General features: G+C 41.7%; 1 protein-coding gene across 1 annotated transcript in view; it reads right to left on the bottom strand.

Moving 5' to 3' along the window:
- Nucleotides 1-17,260, bottom strand: part of KCNB1 (potassium voltage-gated channel subfamily B member 1) — a 226,731-nt gene that overhangs the window by 206,851 nt on the left and 2,620 nt on the right. The window contains exon 2 of the mRNA XM_083508029.1: nt 15,454-16,115. Coding sequence (XP_083364155.1) covers nt 15,454-16,020 — 567 coding nt within the window. The 5' untranslated portion in view covers nt 16,021-16,115. The remainder of the gene's footprint in view (nt 1-15,453; nt 16,116-17,260) is intronic.

The following is a 17,260-nucleotide window of genomic DNA, read 5'->3' as shown; positions in this document are numbered from 1 at the left end:
AATTTATCCACTTCTTTATAGATTCCAAATCCCTATTCTGGTTGGAGTCATACGAATATCTCTTGCTAATTTGGAATAACTTCTATGAATCAATGCCTTAACTGTTATCTGAAGAACCACATCCACTCATGCTAACCTGCCCATACTTGGAAGCTGGCAGCAGAGGTCCTCCTTAGGTGACTGCCTCTGAGAGCAATTTGATTGACAAGTGCTAAGGAAGGGCCTTTTCTGCACGGGCCCCACATCTCTGCAACACTTTGCCAGCTGTGCTTGAACATGCCCCATGTGTTTAGAAAAGACTAGGGAAGGCAGAGAAATTGGGTTTTGCTTGCATTTCAAGCCAAGGCTACCCAATTCATTCCAAAACCATATGTGAACCAAAATATGGCCATCCTTCGAAAGCTGCACTTCTCCAAATGTTCCAATGCAGTTCTTCGGCCAAGTCATGTTTACAAAAGTTCATATACTGGTGTAAATTGTGCAGAACAAAGCTTTTTTTTTTTTGAGTGAACATAATATACACACATGCATTACATTTTGGAAAATTGCAAACTAAAATGTGTATATTTTGAGAAATTCACACTGAAATGCTAAGGAATTTTCATGAGGACTTTTTAAAAAATTGCAAACTGATGCGGAAAGCCTGGCAAAATGAGAAGCCAAGAGAAGCTGAAACTGACAGATTTGGCAATCCCTACTGAAGAGACACTTGCTTTTTTTTCTTGTGTGGTGTTCCGATTTCATTTTGGGTGTTGTTATGTATTTATTGGTATTGGTATGGGTGGTGGGGGAGAGAGACAGGATGTTTGTGGTTTTTTTTACTAGCTATTAAGTGTTTTATTGTTTTCATGTAATGGAACTGTGCTGGGAGATGGCAGTGGTGGCTACAAGCCACAGGGGAGGAGATAAGCAAAAATGGCCTCCATCTCCTACTTCAGCAACGGAGTAAAGTCTGGCGAGGTGTGTGGCCAAGGATGTAGCTAAACATGTTTGACAGCACTCAAACGACCATGCGGTGACCGTTTGAAGGATATCTGTATGCTGTTTGGAATATTCAGAAAACATCCGGAGGGGGGTGTGTGTTCATATTCAAATAGTAAAATTCTCAAAGGTCAATATTTGGGAGCAGATTTGCTTCATGTCTACAACAATACAGGTATTTTAAAAAGCACTGTGTTTTCAATGAGAAAACACTGAAAAGCAAGGTGAATAATCCATGCTAACTTTAATTGCCGTGGCAGAGCACCTCTAAGGAAGCATCCGCTTGAAAATCCTCATGAAAAGAAGAGGCATTTAAGGAAATAACCTGCAACCCAACTTTCATTCCAGCTAAATCCAATCCAATTGGCAAGGGCAGCCGAGGAAAGCATGACTAAGTAAAGACACAGCAAACAGCGGAGCCTATAAGCAGAAGGCAAATATAAACAAATGGGCAAGGAGGATCAGGAGTGCTGGAAAAGTAAGCAGAAACAAGAGTTAAAGGAACCATCTCAAAAGCAAACACCTAGTAGCATAAGAGGGATTATTTCAAGCTAAATAATTTGCAGGAATCTGGCAAGGATGTTGCCATCAGATGAGACAGAAGAAACTGATCCACTAAAGACATTGATAGGTGTTACAGCCTAGTAATAAGAACAAATGCTAATTAGCTTTTAATACAGATGACCTATTCCCATTGCATTAAGAGTGCCATCACTCTTGCTTAAGATTATTGCCTATGTGTTGTCCGGTTGAGCTAGACTACATGAGATTTATTTGCTTATTTTCCCAACGAAGAGGGGCAAGCACTCAACACAAATAAAATGTATTGCCAAGTGCCTTCCATCACTATCTCTGGATCCTTCCGAAAGAGATGGAGATCTCCTCACTGCAGCTTCATATTTGGGATGTGAGTCACCACTGTTCTGATTTTCTCCATCCCTGCAATTTCCATGTTTGCAGCTTCAAGGAGCGTGACAATGGCCATTGTGGCAGCCTGCAATTATGAATCAAAGCTGCCCAGGTTTTAGGGTGGAGAGGGTTGGCCTGATGTACTTGGGGAACACATGGCTGTCAGCTTCACAACAGTAGCTATGATAATGTGGTTGGGTTCCGCACAGATTTTGTCACTCAGGGTTCAGCCCATAACTATGGAAATGCTGGGATGCAGAGTGAAGCAAAGCACACATATTTTTAGGATTAGGGTGCTCTTGCACCCTAGGACTGAGGAGTTTTAACCGTGTGCAAGAAGCTGGACTGCAACTGCCTAATCCGGACAGTTTGCTAGTTTCTTTAATGGTTCTGGGTGAAGAGGGTATTCTTCAGTAATAGTAGATTATTCCATTCTGACTCTGCCATGGGGTAGAGAGCCAGTCAACCCAACTGCACACTGAGACTTATTGATAATGTATAATATATACCGTATTGGCCTGAACATAAGCCACACTTTCTTTGCAAATTCCAACCGTGAAAAGTTAAGGTGCGGCTTAAATTTGTGACTTTACAAAAATTGGCTTTTACGCACCAACTATTTCAGTTTTAATGACGGGGTGGGGGGTGGGATCTCCTCTCAATCCTCCTTCCATGCTCCTGCAGGTTCTTTTTGGATGCAAGTTCCCACAACCCCACAAACTCAGATCCCTCCCTCCCTCCATCTTCCTTATGGGCAGAGCAGGAGCTCAAAAGCCTGGTCAGGAATTCAAGAGGTAGGCTCTTAGCTTTTGAAAGCGGAATCATGGCTCTGCCCCATGCCTTCTGCCCCATCTCTTTCCATGGAGCTGTGCAGAGACGCGCCCTCCCTACTGCCGATGACTCCATTTACGGGTGTGAGTGCCTGCGGAATTTTAAGGGAGCGGCTTATATTTGAGTATTGTCTTTTTCCCCTTTTCCCCTCTTGAATTTTAAAGGTGTGGCTTATTTGCGGCTGCGGCTTATATTCGGGCCAATACGGTATATAAATATAATTGAAGGGTTTTCATAGACAACAAGAATACATACAATGTCTCTGTTCCCAACAATGTATAAATCAATATGGCTAACTTAACCCAACAACCCCTCACCCTCTCTCACACACAAACAAAACTCACTGCAATCAACTGAATGCAACCAACCACACTCTGAGTTCTCCAATCTCTCAATCCAAACAAACAAACAAACAAACAAACAAACAAACTTGTGGATAATGTATGATGATCTAGTGGTTCCCATCCCAACTATTTCAGATCAAGAGATGGCAGCTCTACCATATTAGAACTTCTGTTGGGTTGTTGTCCATGTGTGGCATACGCTGCATCTCACCAGTATTTTGGCATCTTCCCCCAGACGTTTTGTACATATAAACAGAAGGTGTGAGTTGGTTTCCGGTTGTGCCATACAGTAGGTCAGCGAGAGGGTGGGCAGCAGAAGCTGTAGATGCCTCACTACCCACTCCAGCATCAGATGAAAGCAAAGATGAAATCTCCAGGTTACAACCTGGCAGTCTTAAATGCTTCACATGTCCCAACACTGCTCTCAAAGCTAAAGTCTGGATAGCTGCTTCTGACCAGGGAATGTATGTGTCACCAGTAGTGTGCTAACCTGTGCACTACAGGCATGTACTGAGCTTTAGAAGTTGCATGGTAATGACTCATGGCATTAAGAATGACTTTTACAGTGAAAAATCAATTGCATTCTTTTTTTTGAAAAACTAGAGTCAGAAAAGAAGCTTTTAAGTGCCGACCACAATCAATTATGCGTTTATTTAATGTTGGGTCCATGGGGAACCTGTGTCATTGCAGATATTAGACTCCAACTCCGATGATGCCTGACCACTGGCTATGTTAGCCATGGGTTATGGGAGTTGGGAGCTCAACAGCATCCTGAAGGAGCGTCTCCACCCCCATCGTTCTGCCCGGACGCTGAGGTCCAGCGCCGAGGGCCTTCTGGCGGTTCCCTCCTTGCGAGAAGTGAGGTTACAGGGAACCAGGCAGAGGGCCTTCTCGGTAGTGGCGCCTGCCCTGTGGAACGCCCTCCCATCAGATGTCAAAGTGATAAATAACTACCTGACATTTAGAAGACATCTTAAGGCAGCCCTGTTCAGGGAAGTTTTTAATCTGTGATATTTTACTGTATTTTTTGTTTCTATGGAAGCCGCCCAGAGTGGCTGGGGAAACCCAGCCAGATGGGCGGGGTACAAATAAATTATTATTATTATTATTATTATTATTATTATTATTATTATTATTATTATTATTATTATTATCTGCAAGGACCACAGGCTCCCCATCCCTGACTTAAACTTTAACAGTTACAGATAGGTAGCTGTGTTGGTCTGCCATAGTCAAAATAAAAAAATTCCTTCCAGTAGCAACTTAAAGACCAACTAAGTTAGTTCTTTTTTTTTTTATTTTTTTATTTTTATTAATTTTTTTATTTTGACTATGGCAGACCAACACGGCTACCTATCTGTAACTGGAACTGTGTATCTGAAGAAGTGTGCATGCACACGAAAGCTCATACCAAGAACTAACTTAGTTGGTCTTTAAGGTGCTACTGGAAGGAATTTTTTTATTTAAACTTTAACAGATCTTAGAAGCATCAATTCTTAAGAACGCAAAAGCAGTTACGATGAGTTCATCTGACTGCCTCAATAACACTGACTAGAGAGTCCTCTCCAGCAATTCCTGAATTACTTCCACTGGATCGGTTTGCACAGGAGAATGCGATGAACAAAGAAAATGAAAGGCCCTTCCTTAGAAATAAATAAAGGAGAAAGAGAGTGTTGATCTTTCGGTCACAAGACAATGCCACCTGCTCAACACAAAGGATGACATTTATGAAGTGGCTGCAGACAATGGGTTGGGGCTGACTTGAAATGTGTGCAGATTGCAGTCCCCAAATTATTATAATCAGGCGCAGCTGTTTCACTCATAACAGAAGAGCAGAGCCGTACATCTATACTCTGCCTTTTATAGAAGATGCACTCCTTATGACAAGGACAAAGCGCAAGTGACGCAGGATGTGTGTGATGGGATCTACTGCATTTTCAAAAAATTATACAATGGGTGCAGCAGGGCACTTTGAATTTAATGGAAGTTGCAGCACCAGGAAAGTGGGTGCTTTAGTATTAGCAGCCGAGGCTGTTTCCCTAATTTACCGTATTTTTCGCTCTATAAGACTCACTTTTTCCCTCCTAAAAAGTAAGGGGAAATGTGTGTGCGTCTTATGGAGCGAATGCAGGCTGCGCAGCTATCCCAGAAGCCAGAACAGCAAGAGGGATTGCTGCTTTCACTGCGCAGTGATCCCTCTTGCTGTTCTGGCTTCTGAGATTCAGAATATTTCTTTTCTTGTTTTCCTCCTCCAAAAACTAGGTGTATCTTGTGGTCTGGTGCATCTTATAGAGCGAAAAATACGGTAAGTCTCCCCTTCCCCCCAATAATTCTATTGGATCTGCACACTCCTTACTCTGCCTCTGAGCATTATAATAGCAGCTTTAGGAGAACAGTACTGGGAAAGGGCTGAACAATCCAGCAAAGCTGCTCTAATGAATTTCTGAGCCTTTTGCGCCCATTCTAAAGTCTCTCTTTTCTCTTTGCCGATCACTCGTAGCCGAGTAAGATTGTCTTCCACAATACACGGTTTTAACAATGAGTCCTTAAGTGACTGTGGAGGCTAATTCTGGGTCCACATGTCCTTCCACAGTGGGGACTGGTTTCCGTGCAGGAGTTGATCACGGTGTGGATTTGCCAAGTCTGCCTTCCTCTTAGCATGTTTCTCCCTTGCGTCCTGAGTTCGAATGTCTTCAAAACCCATGGTACCTTTGGTGGAGGCTGCTCTCCAACTGGAGCGCTCGGAGGCCCGTGTTGCTCAGTTGTCAGTGTTTATACTACATTTTTTAAGATTTGCCTTGAGACAGTTTTTAAACCTCTTTTGTTGACCACCAGCAATACGCTTTCCATTCTTGAGTTGGGAATAGAGTAGTTGCTTTGGAAGATGATCATAAGGCATCCGCACAACATGACCAGTCCAACGAAGCTGATGTTGAAGAATCATTGCTTCAACGCTGGTGATCTTTGCTTCTTCCGGTACACTGGTATTAATTTGCCTGCCTTCCCAAGTGATGTGTAAAATTTTTTGGTGACACCATTGATGGAATCTTTTGAGGTGTTAGAGATGGCATTTATAAGTGGTCCATGTTTCACAAGCATACAGTAAGGTTGGTAGTACAATAGCTTTGTAAACAAGCATTTTGGTTTCCCTGTGAATGTCCCAGTCCCCAAACACTCTGCACTTCACTTCACAAGGGTCATAGGAACATGCAAGCCCATTCACCACGACAAGGTGATGATCCAGTGAGTGGGCCAGTCTAAAGTAAAACAAAGAAAACTAATGCGATCCAGTGATAGATCATTGGTTTGTTCACATTCTTCTAGAGACGGTCATTTAGCCTAGGGAACAAACATCATACCTTTGCACATATAAGGCTAAACAAGTCACACTGTATGATGTACGATGCTCATTTTGCCTAAGGTCCTCAACATTTCTCCAGATTCCATTTCCCCTTCCCCATGTGTACAATAAAAGTTTTACCAAGAGTAGCTTTCCTCTTTTTCTGCATGTTTACGGCAACCTTACAAATAAGCCCCCCAAAATTACTAGGCTGCAAAATAAGTAAATAAATAAACAAATTACCAGCCTGCTGGTAACTGGCAGATGAGAAACCAAGAAGCTTGTGGCCTTTCTATGCTGAGGCCTATGGAGAGGACTTCCCTCCTCTGACAACCCAATTGTTTTCTATGCTGGGCTCAGAAAGGAGAGAGGCAATAAATACTCTGTCTTTCCTCTACCAGTCCACTCACTGCATGTGATTCCTTGTTGCCTACAGCTACTAAGAAAGTGCTTAAGTACAAGGCTGAGCATTTAAATGTCCATGTATCCTTTGTGTTACAGATTAATCAACCTTGAATATTATCACAGTTACTGATTAGCACTACCATCTTTGAAAGTGCGGAGATTAATTTATGCCAAAATCCAGACAAAGTTAAGCACTTTTAAGTTCCATTTACTTCAGTTGGAGAAAGTTATGTTTGTGCTTAATTTACCCACTGAAACCAATGGGACATCGAAATGTTTGATTTTGCCTATGCTGTTCTTCTTTTATGTCTCGCTCAGATTTTGATAATGATAGTATGATTAGTGTGTGTTGAGGGGCACCAGGTGGCCCATTTTAAGTGATCTTATCAACAGCTCAATATTCCCTCCTTTGCTTGTCCAGTAAATATTAGAGAAATGAATTACAGCAGATTCTGATGAATGCAAAATGGAGTCTGGGATAACAAGGTGAAAAGAAATTTGGATTTGCGCCCCATATCACTGCTTAATGTGGATTATAAAAATTTTGCAGATATCTTGGCTAAAAGATTAAAAAAAGTGTTAGCAGAAGATATTCATAAAGATCAAGCTGGCTTTCTCCCGGGCAGACACTTGTCTGACAATACGAGGAACATAATTAATATCTTAGAAAAATTACAAGTGAAGATTAATACTAAAGCAGTTTTTATATTTGTGGACGCGGAGAAAGCCTTTGACAATATTTCCTGGAGTTTTATGAAGAAGAATTTACAGGGGATGGGGGTTGGTCAAGGTTTTGGAAATGGTATAGGTGCAATTTATTCAGAACAGAAGGCTAAATTAATTGTGAATAACGTAGTGACGGAAGAATTTAAGATTGAGAAAGGAACACGACAAGGTTGCCCAATTTCTCCATTGCTTTTTATATCGATCCTGGAGGTTTTGCTAAACATGATTAGAAGGGACCAATTGGTTAAAGGTATACAAGTGGGAGCTAAACAGTACAAACTGAAAGCATTTGCAGATGATTTGGTACTGACTTTACAGGAGCCAGAATCTAGCACTAAAAGAGTACTGGAATTGATTCAAGAATTTGGTCAGGTAGCAGGTTTTAAGTTGAACAAGATGAAAACTAAGGTTTTAGAGAAAAATCTAACTGTGATCGAGAGATAAGTTTCAGAAGGAGACAGGATTAACACTGGTTAAGAAAGTGAAATATTTAGGGGTTAATATGACTGATAAGAATGTGAATTTATTTAAGGATAATTATGAAAAATGTTGGACTGAAGTGAAAAAGGACTTAGAAATATGGTCAAATTTGAAGTTATCACTGTTAGGCCGAATTGCTATGATAAAAATGAACGTATTGCCAAGGATGCTGTTTCTGTTTCAAACATTGCAAATTCTGGACAAAATGGACTGTTTCAAGAAGTGGCAGAGAGACATCTCTAGATTTGTCTGGCAGGGCAAGAAGCCTTGAATAAAATTTAAGATATTAACTGATGCTAAAGAAAGAGGTGGATTTGCCCTGCCAGACCTTAAACTTTATTATGAATCAGCCGCCTTTTGTTGGCTGAGAGAATGGATGCTTCTTGAAAACACTGATGTGTTGGATCTGGAAGGTTTCAACAATGTATTTGGTTGGCATGCATATTTGTGGTATGATAAGGTTAAAGCACACAAAGTGTTTAAAAACCATATTGTCAGAAAAGCACTGTTTAATGTCTGGATAAGATATAAGGACTTGCTAGAAAATAAAACCCCAAGATGGCTGTCACCAATGGAAGCAAAGGCTCAGAAAAAACTCAATATGGAGGCCAAATGGCCGAAGTATTGGGAAATTCTGGAACAAGAAGGAGATAGATTAAAACTGCAAAGTTTTGAAAAATTAAAAAACAGAGTGTGAGACTGGCTCCATTATTATCAAATAATGGAGGCATATAATTTGGACAAAAAACTAGGCTTCCAGGTGGAAAAATCAAAATTGGAAATAGAATTGTTAGACCCCAAAGTTAAGAATCTGTCAAGAATGTATAACTTGCTGTTGAAATGGAATACTCAGGATGAAACAATGAAATCTGCTATGATTAAATGGGCACAAGATGTTGGACATAACATTATGATGGCTGACTGGGAACAGTTATGGACCACAGGTATGAAGTTTACGGCATGTAATGCCTTAAAAGAGAATCTAATGAAAATGATCTACAGGTGGTACATAACACCAGTCAAGCTTGCAAAAATCTACCATTTGCCCGATAATAAATGCTGGAAATGTAATGAGACTGAAAGTACATTCTTTCACCTTTGGTGGACATGCCCAAGGATTAAGAATTTCTGGGAGATGATTTATAATGAAATGAAAAATGTATTTAAATATACCTTTCTGAAGAAACCAGAGGCCTTTCTCCTGGGCATGGTCGGCCAATTAGTGCCAAAGAAGGATAGAACTTTCTTTATGTACGCTACAACAGCAGCAAGAATACTTATCGCAAAGCATTGGAAGACACAAGATCTACCCACCCGGGAAGAATGGCAGATGAAGCTGATGGACTACATGGAATTGGCGGAAATGACTGACAGAATCCGAGACCAGGGAGAAGAGTCGGTGGAAGAAGATTGGAAAAAATTCAAAGTATATTTACAGAAATATTGCAAAATTAATGAATGTTAGAAGGATGCTGGAATGAAGTTATATGGCTTTAGCAGAAATGTTATAAAGAATTAAGTAAAAATAGATTGTTAATGGACCAAAGTGGAAAATTTAAGGTTAGATTGTGTTAAGATAAATTATAGAACAAAAATTGAGAAAATTGAGAAAGATGGAAAGGATTTGCTGAAATAGCTAATTGAACTAGAATACAAAAAAGGGAGGTGTGAGGAGAAACAAGTAAATGAAAGGTAAAGACATGGAAATATTGGATGTGTTTTTAAATGTGTTTTTTTGTTGTTGTTTCGCTGTTTTGTTTTTTGTTTTTTTGTTTTTCTTTTATTTTATGTATTGTAAGGTATTGTTTTGTTTTTTATAACTTTCCATTGTTTCTTTCTTCTTTTTTCTGTAACTTTCAAACCCCTAATAAATATCATTTAAAAAGAAAGAAAGAAAGAAAGAAAGAAAGAAAGAAAGAAAGAAAGAAAGAAAGAAAGAAAAGAAATTTGGATTTGGACAGGTGAATCCTACTCGGTTAAATCACATAAATGTGGTTGGTTTTGTTTTCTAGCACCAGACTGAAGTCTAGAGAGATCATAGGCCCATTTTGCCTGGCTTTGCTTGGATGGATGAGGCAGTCAGTCGGTTGCTGGTCTGTGTCAATGGCAGATGTATTTACTCATTAACCCATTCCATCCCCCTTCCACATTAATCTGTGACTGTTATTGTTGTTAAAACATTATCTACATGAGTTTCACATTTCAGTGCATATTTAAATAAGGATTTAAATTTATTTTCACTCAGAATATACACACAGTGGTACCTTGGTTCTCAAATGCCTTGGTACTCAAACAACTTGGAACCCAATCACTGCAAAGTAAGTGTTCCAGTTTGCAAACATTTTTCAGAAGCCGAAAGTGCTCTGTTTTGAGTGTTATGCTTCCAGTTTTAGTGGCACACTTCCGTTTTGAGTTGCACACTTCCGTTTTGAGTGTTACACTGAGGTCTGTCTGTTTTTGGTATTTATTTTGTTTTTGCGGCTTTTTTCTTTTGTTTTGTGACTGTGTGGAACCCAGTTCAGCTACTGAAGGATTGATTGTGTGGCTGCAGTACATTGTTTATTGCTTTCATTTTATGGATCAATGGTCTCGTTAGATAGTAAAATTCATGTTAAATTGCTATTTTAGGGGTTGTATTTAAATGTCTGGAACGGATTAATCTATTTTGCATTACTTTCTATGGGAAAGCACGCCTTGGTTTTGGAACGCTTTGGTTTTGGAATGGATTAACAGATTAAGTTTGAGAACCAAGGTACCACTGTATTAATGGGTTTTGATACATTTAAACCACCAAGAATTGCACTGCAACAGTAGCAGTAGGTGTGGTAGCAATTTCTATTTAGTTAGCTAGTAAAATTTAACCACCGCTGGATCAGAAAATTTATCCACCGCTGGATCAGAAAATTTATCCACCGCTGGATCATTTAAAAATCCTCAAAGCGGTTTACAAAAATGTGATTTACTTTTCATCACCAGCATCACTGCAGCTTACCCAGAGGGAGAAAGGAGCGGCTGCAACAAGATCAGTGTAGTGCAGACATGTCAGTGGCAGCACTGGATTCACTCCATGGGGGAATTTACACTGCACTCACCCCTCTCACTCCCATTAAGCCGTACCAGTGCCAATGTTATTGCAACATTTGGAGAAATGTGAAATTTGATAGATAGCTAAATTACGATCCATGCGTTAGTGCAGATTAGGTCAGTCCGACACATGGGGATTTGCTGAGATCCAGTTCATCAGATATCCCGGCTTGGAGCTTAACTTCCCTTCTATGAATGAAACATCGAGTTCATATTCCTGGGAAAGGTCTCTCCATCTCTTGCTTTCTTCTGCAGTTCTCAGCACCCCCTGAAAATCTGCTAAGGGGCTTGGGGGAAACTTGGCAATGCTGTGGGATACCCTAAAATGTTATTGTCTGTTTACATACTGCCTTTTGGCTTTAGAAGAAGAAGAAGAAGAAGAAGAAGAAGAAGAAGAAGAAGAAGAAGAAGACGACAACGACGACCAAGGTGGCTCACGAATAATCAACACACAAAATCAAGTACAAACTATACAAATTATAAAAACTCCAAACAAAATCTTAGCATTTCAAAGGTATGAAAATCCAAATACATTCATCTTGCTGCCAAAAAAGGCAATGAGGGCAATTGCCACAAAAATATTAGAAAGAGCAGGAGCCTCTCCCTGGGAATGATTTGGATATAATGTGTGTTTGTGGATCAGGTTAAAGAAGCAGGGAGACTTGGTGGAACCATACCCTCTTATGTGAACAGAGGAGCAACTCAGCATCCGAGCCTGGGCTAAAAATCTCAGCAGCGGAAGCTCGCAAGGAAGTGCAATGTGCTCCCCACAATCCACTCTAAATTAGTACATAAGCCTGCAATTGCTAAATGCATTTACACTGGATTTCTTTCTCCCTCTTCTCTCCAAAAGGCAAACCCTAGAATGGATTTGACTTATAAATCACAAAAGACACTTCTTTGGCAAGGATGATCATCCTCATATACAATAAATCATGAAACATCAACAGCCTCTAATGGATTTTGATTCTGTGCCACAGCCGGCCTAAGCCGGAGGCCGACGTTTTGGGATTCTGCACGCATGCCAAAACACCCTGATAAATTATTCACATTCAGCACTGTGACATCTGAAATATATATTTAAAAAGGCAGCCTGGATCAGTCTGTTGTGAGAAATAAAAACGACAATTGGGGTTTTTTTTGAAAGCCACACAACATCCCTTTTCCTGACACACTGCATCAGATGTCCCTCGATCCTTGAAACACCTTCTCAGAACTTTAAAGGAACTATCAGTTTCTTTTACAATCACCGGGCTGTGCTCATGCAGAAGCATCTAATCCAGGATTTACAAAAGCGAAGTGTAAAGTCTTCCTGCTAGAATGTGCAATTTGCATTTCACAGCATATTCCGAGACCGCCCCACTGACTAGAAGAATTGCAACTGCTTCCATGCCTATTTGTTTGATGGCCGTGGTTTTCAAAGATTCTCCCTTCAGAAAATACTACCTGTTGAGATGTCCCGTGGTGTACGCAATGAAGTTCTGCATATCGCAGAAGATTTTGGGAGGTGTTTTGCTCCCTTCTGTTGAATGGTCACTTTAAAATGTGAAGGTTCATTACTGTTTCACAAGTTGTGTATGCCTTTAAGTGCCAGGGCCAGGGCAAATAATGAGATCCAACCTTACAGCTGTGAAACATAGCAGGTGCTGCTGAGTTGTGTTAATCAAGCTGTGTCAGCAATTGAGTGTAGTATATAAGGGGCAGCACCTAGCTCTCTCATTACCCTGGGGGATGGGTTGGTGGTTGGGTCTGGTTTGTTGTTGATGTATTTAGTGTATAAGGAGTTTTTGTTTTTGTTATTAAAACCTTGTTTAAGTTATTTTTGAGTCCCTTTTTAATGCATGGTCTCCCCAGCAAGCTCACTGCAAATAGCCAACACCTTCATCCAAGACACTCAAGGCTTTGGGGATGGCACCACTGCCGCATCTCAACTGAGCACACAGTTGACAACATTCCTCTCTTGCTGCACCATACAAAGGAAGGTTGATAACCACCAGCCAGCTGCCACTCCAGGAAGCTTGGGGAAAGGATGTAGCTCAGTGGTGGAAGCTACAGAAGGTCCATAAGTCCAGCATCTCCATGGAGGGCTGTGGAAGGCCCTTGCCTGAAATCCGGGGAATACTGAGCTAGATGGACCAACAGTCTGACACAGTAGGAGGCAGTTTCCTATGTTCTAACCTTTACTGATTTTCTCACTGAGAAACTCTTGGTAATTTCCCCAGGAGCCTTGGGGTTCCACAGAATTCAGCTTGAAAACCACTGCTTTACTATGAGACCCACATGGTTTCTTAACAGCTGACCATCTGAGGTTTTCCAATTTAATGCTACACGTTGTTATTATGATAGCCTTCACATTTGCACCCAGTTTCTTTGTGATTATGCTGGTGTTAATTAATTTACTGTATTTGTAACCCAACCTTTTTCTCTCTCCAAGGAGCTCAAGGTGGTATATACATGGATCTCCCCCTCTTCAGTCAATCCTCACAACAACCTTGTGCTGAAAGGCAGCAACTGGCCCAAGGTCACCCTGAACCCTGGTCTCCCAGGTCCTAGTCTGGCACTCCTGCAGCAGCACCACACTGGCAGCTTCAAGGTCATAAACTGGTGATGGTGACTTTTGGAGCCTTCATCTTTCCAAGGTGTATCTCACCCACATACCCCTTGAACAAAAAACTGTCGAGCCTGAAGTAGCATTTTTCACATTATATTTTCTAGATGGTACAAGTATGAAATACTGCATGGGTTGCAATAGGAGATTTAAATCAATACTTTTCTTTAAATACAAAAGGGTATGAAAGGGTTAGGTCACTACTTTGGAGTGCTTTAAAAGGGAAAGGGATTGATACAACCATGCACCCTTCACAAGTGAAGTGGTGTGTGTATATATCATGTTTTGATGAGCGTAGCCTAAGGCAGCAGTGTTGCAAACTCCTCGCCCATCTGTAGGCAGCCAAGTTAGAGCAAGTTTCACCTGAAGTTACCTTATGCTGTTGGGTCTGTATTCCCCATTGCTGACCCATTCTGACTGGCAGAAGATCTCCAGGGTCTTCAACCAGAATTCTTTCATCACACTGATGCCTGAGATCCTTTGAACTGAAAATGCCAATTAATGAACTTGGAACCTTCCAGGTTCATGCAAATGTGGACTCTTATCATTAGGCTATGGACCCTCTCCCCTGACTCTTCTGCCCTCTTTTCATGATTTCTTGTCATTCAGTTTTTGAGTGAAAGACAAGGCAGAACATCGTCCACTTCTATCAGGTGGCTTCGTGTTCACAAAAGAAAGCCCCTGCACAAACACACAAAAGCCACCCCACCCCCCAAATTGGGGCATTTAGCAGTCTCAGAGCATATCTAAGTGGCAGACTGAGACTATCAGAGTGGAAGCTTCTAACTTTCTATACCAATTTATGGAATCCCACCAGACTCCATGCAGATACTGTGTTTTTTCTTCTTTAAACAAAGTCAGTCCTCTGTAATCCCAGGAAAAAACGTTTTCCAATCTCCCCAAAGTGCCCGAGACTAGAAATGAAAAAAATAGTGGTGGTCCAGGAGAGTGGGATATCAATATAACCGCTAGAACACTGCATCCAGAAAATAGAGAAGCTGGAACAAACACTGGGAAGCCATCACTGTCCAGGGGTAGGGAGAGGAATGGGAAGAGTAGCACACTTGTTGAATTTAAACATAGAACTTAAGTAACTATAGTCTGCATAATATGAATGGTATATCGATATAGTGAACTTAGCTGCTACCAAACCAACAATTCAGTTGACATGGCTAATATTTTCACAGCACATACCAGTAGAAGGAAAACAAACCTTTAGGTAATGAATTGAAATATGCTATACAGTATTGCAATCACACCAAAATCCATCCTTTTGGGGATACTAACACCAAACACTCTTCAGGAGATTTGGCAAAGCTCCAATGCATCCATTCATAATTTATGAATATATTACATATCTGGCTTTGGCTACATGAAGTGTTTGCATAATCTGTCCATGGCCCTTTTAAACTTTCCATTAAGTGCTTTGGTCCCCCACAGAAAGTCCTCTACTCTTGTGTCAGTAAAAATGCAGGAAGTGCAGAATGACAGGTCAATCTGTGTCTATGTCCCCAAATCCTCTCTCTTAAAAACAACACTGAAACATAACTCTGTAATATGAAAGCACAGAAAAGAAAAGAATCGAATGGCACACTGCATTGTGGCAATCCCTTTTGATGCTGAGGGCAGTACAGCCAGGATAGTACAATAAAACACTCAAAGCCCAGTATTCCCCAGCCGTTACTCTGATCAAAAGGTACATGCTGTCTCCGCAAGAGATAAAGTATGTGTAGCTTAGACTTTACCTTGGCTGCTACAGAAGAATTGGGCTTCTCCAGAAGGTCCCAGAGCTTTTTCCTCTTCTCGGCGCAGCAGGTGTTATCAAATTCCTCTCCTTCCCTATCTCGCATTGTTTCCGCTTCCCTCTTGAGCTCCTCGTTCATCTGCTCCTTCTTCTGGTGGTACCTTGCCTGGCAACAGGACTCCAGATAGATCTCATCAATCCCCCAATAGTCCAGTTCTTGGCTGAAGGACAAGGCACACATTTCCTCCATCATGTGCAGCTTGCCAGTGCGGTAAAAGTTCAAGATAGAAGTAAATGCCCCTGGGTGCCTATCAAAGAAATACTCGTTCTCCTCCAAGTTGTAGTCGTCACATATATCCATAAGGGTTTCGTGGGTGTTGCAGTCTCTGAGCTTACCCAACCTTGTCCGTGGCAACCTGTCCAGGGTTCTCCATAAAACCTCGTGGGCCAAGCCACCCACATTAAGCTTGACCCTTCTGGAGCAGGCCTTGCTCCTGACAATCTCCATGGGATCGGGAGGCAAAGAGGTAGTCGATCGAGATCCATGCTTATTCATCCCCGCAGGCATTGCTTGTCTCAGGAAGGCTGGAACAGGCTGATGAAAGCTTCCAGGGCACTCACACTTCTCAGCAGGACCTCTTCATCTGTCCTCCTCCTCCATGCCTGCAAGAGAAAAAAAATCCACAGAGCTACTGGCGACTTCTGGGGATCAAATGAGAGCCTCCTCCTTTGTTTGTGGGCTGCCTGCTTGATCAATTAATCAGGCAGCTGTACAAACAGCTCCGTTAGTCTGCTTGAAGGAGCAGCGGGGACAGAAGGCTGGCTGCAAGAGCACAGGTCGCTGTTCAGTTTAATGGTGCTGAAACTGAAGAGAGCCTTAAGAGTGGTGAGCTGGGGGAAGGGTGCGGGGAGGCGATCAGGCTACCTTTTTTGCCATTGGCCCAGCAAGACTTAGAGCAGCCTTTGCCTGATCTATACATGGCAAGAACTCATTGCAATAGAAGGGAACCCTGTGCGCTGTCCACACCCAGGTGCTGAAATAGATTTCCTAACATGTTTTCCAGCCTCTGGGAAAATACCAGTGCCATGGCACAGAATCACAGAATTGCAGAGTTGGCAGGGATCATGAGGCCCATTTAGTCCCACATCCTGAAGTGCAGAAATCTTTTAACCAGCAGGGGGTTTGAACCCATAGTCCTGAGATTAAGAGTATCATATTCTACCAACTGAGCTATCACAGTGTTTGGGGCAGTGGTGTTGTCAGGGCAGGCTGCTGGGACAATGCCCCACTCAGCACACACACACACACACACACACAGAGAGAATGAGAATGCGGGCCCCTATGTGGCTCACAGGCAGATTACCATGCTTTTGAAGTTACCATCTACAGAGTCTCCCACCCCCATATGTTCACTGAGTTTGGAGTCTAAAATTACCAAACTGCCCCACTGGTTTGTAGTGGGGTCTGGAAGACCCCATGAACTCCAGTTGGCACCTCATCGGAGCAGCTTCCATTGTAATTAATTTTGCTCTCCTTGAAGTAATATGTATTCTGTATTCTCATCACCACTACCCACCCTCCTTTTCTTTTGATTTGTGGACTCCCCCCGACTTAAACTGATGCATCGAAGCATTTGGGTATGAGTTACAGTGAACAATCAAGCAAAAGCTTGAAATACTTGGTTACTTACGAAAAGAGAGCTGCATGTTTTGGTTTAAAGGCAATGTACATAACAGTTTGTCACTATAAGCCCAGTCTGTCCCTCACCCTTTCATACCTTCCCCACTCTCTCTCACACACAAACACA

The sequence above is a fragment of the Podarcis liolepis genome (assembly GCF_965112155.1).
Source record: "Podarcis liolepis genome assembly, chromosome: 6".
Lineage (NCBI taxonomy): Eukaryota > Metazoa > Chordata > Lepidosauria > Squamata > Lacertidae > Podarcis > Podarcis liolepis.
This window is presented reverse-complemented; position numbering and strand designations above follow the sequence as displayed.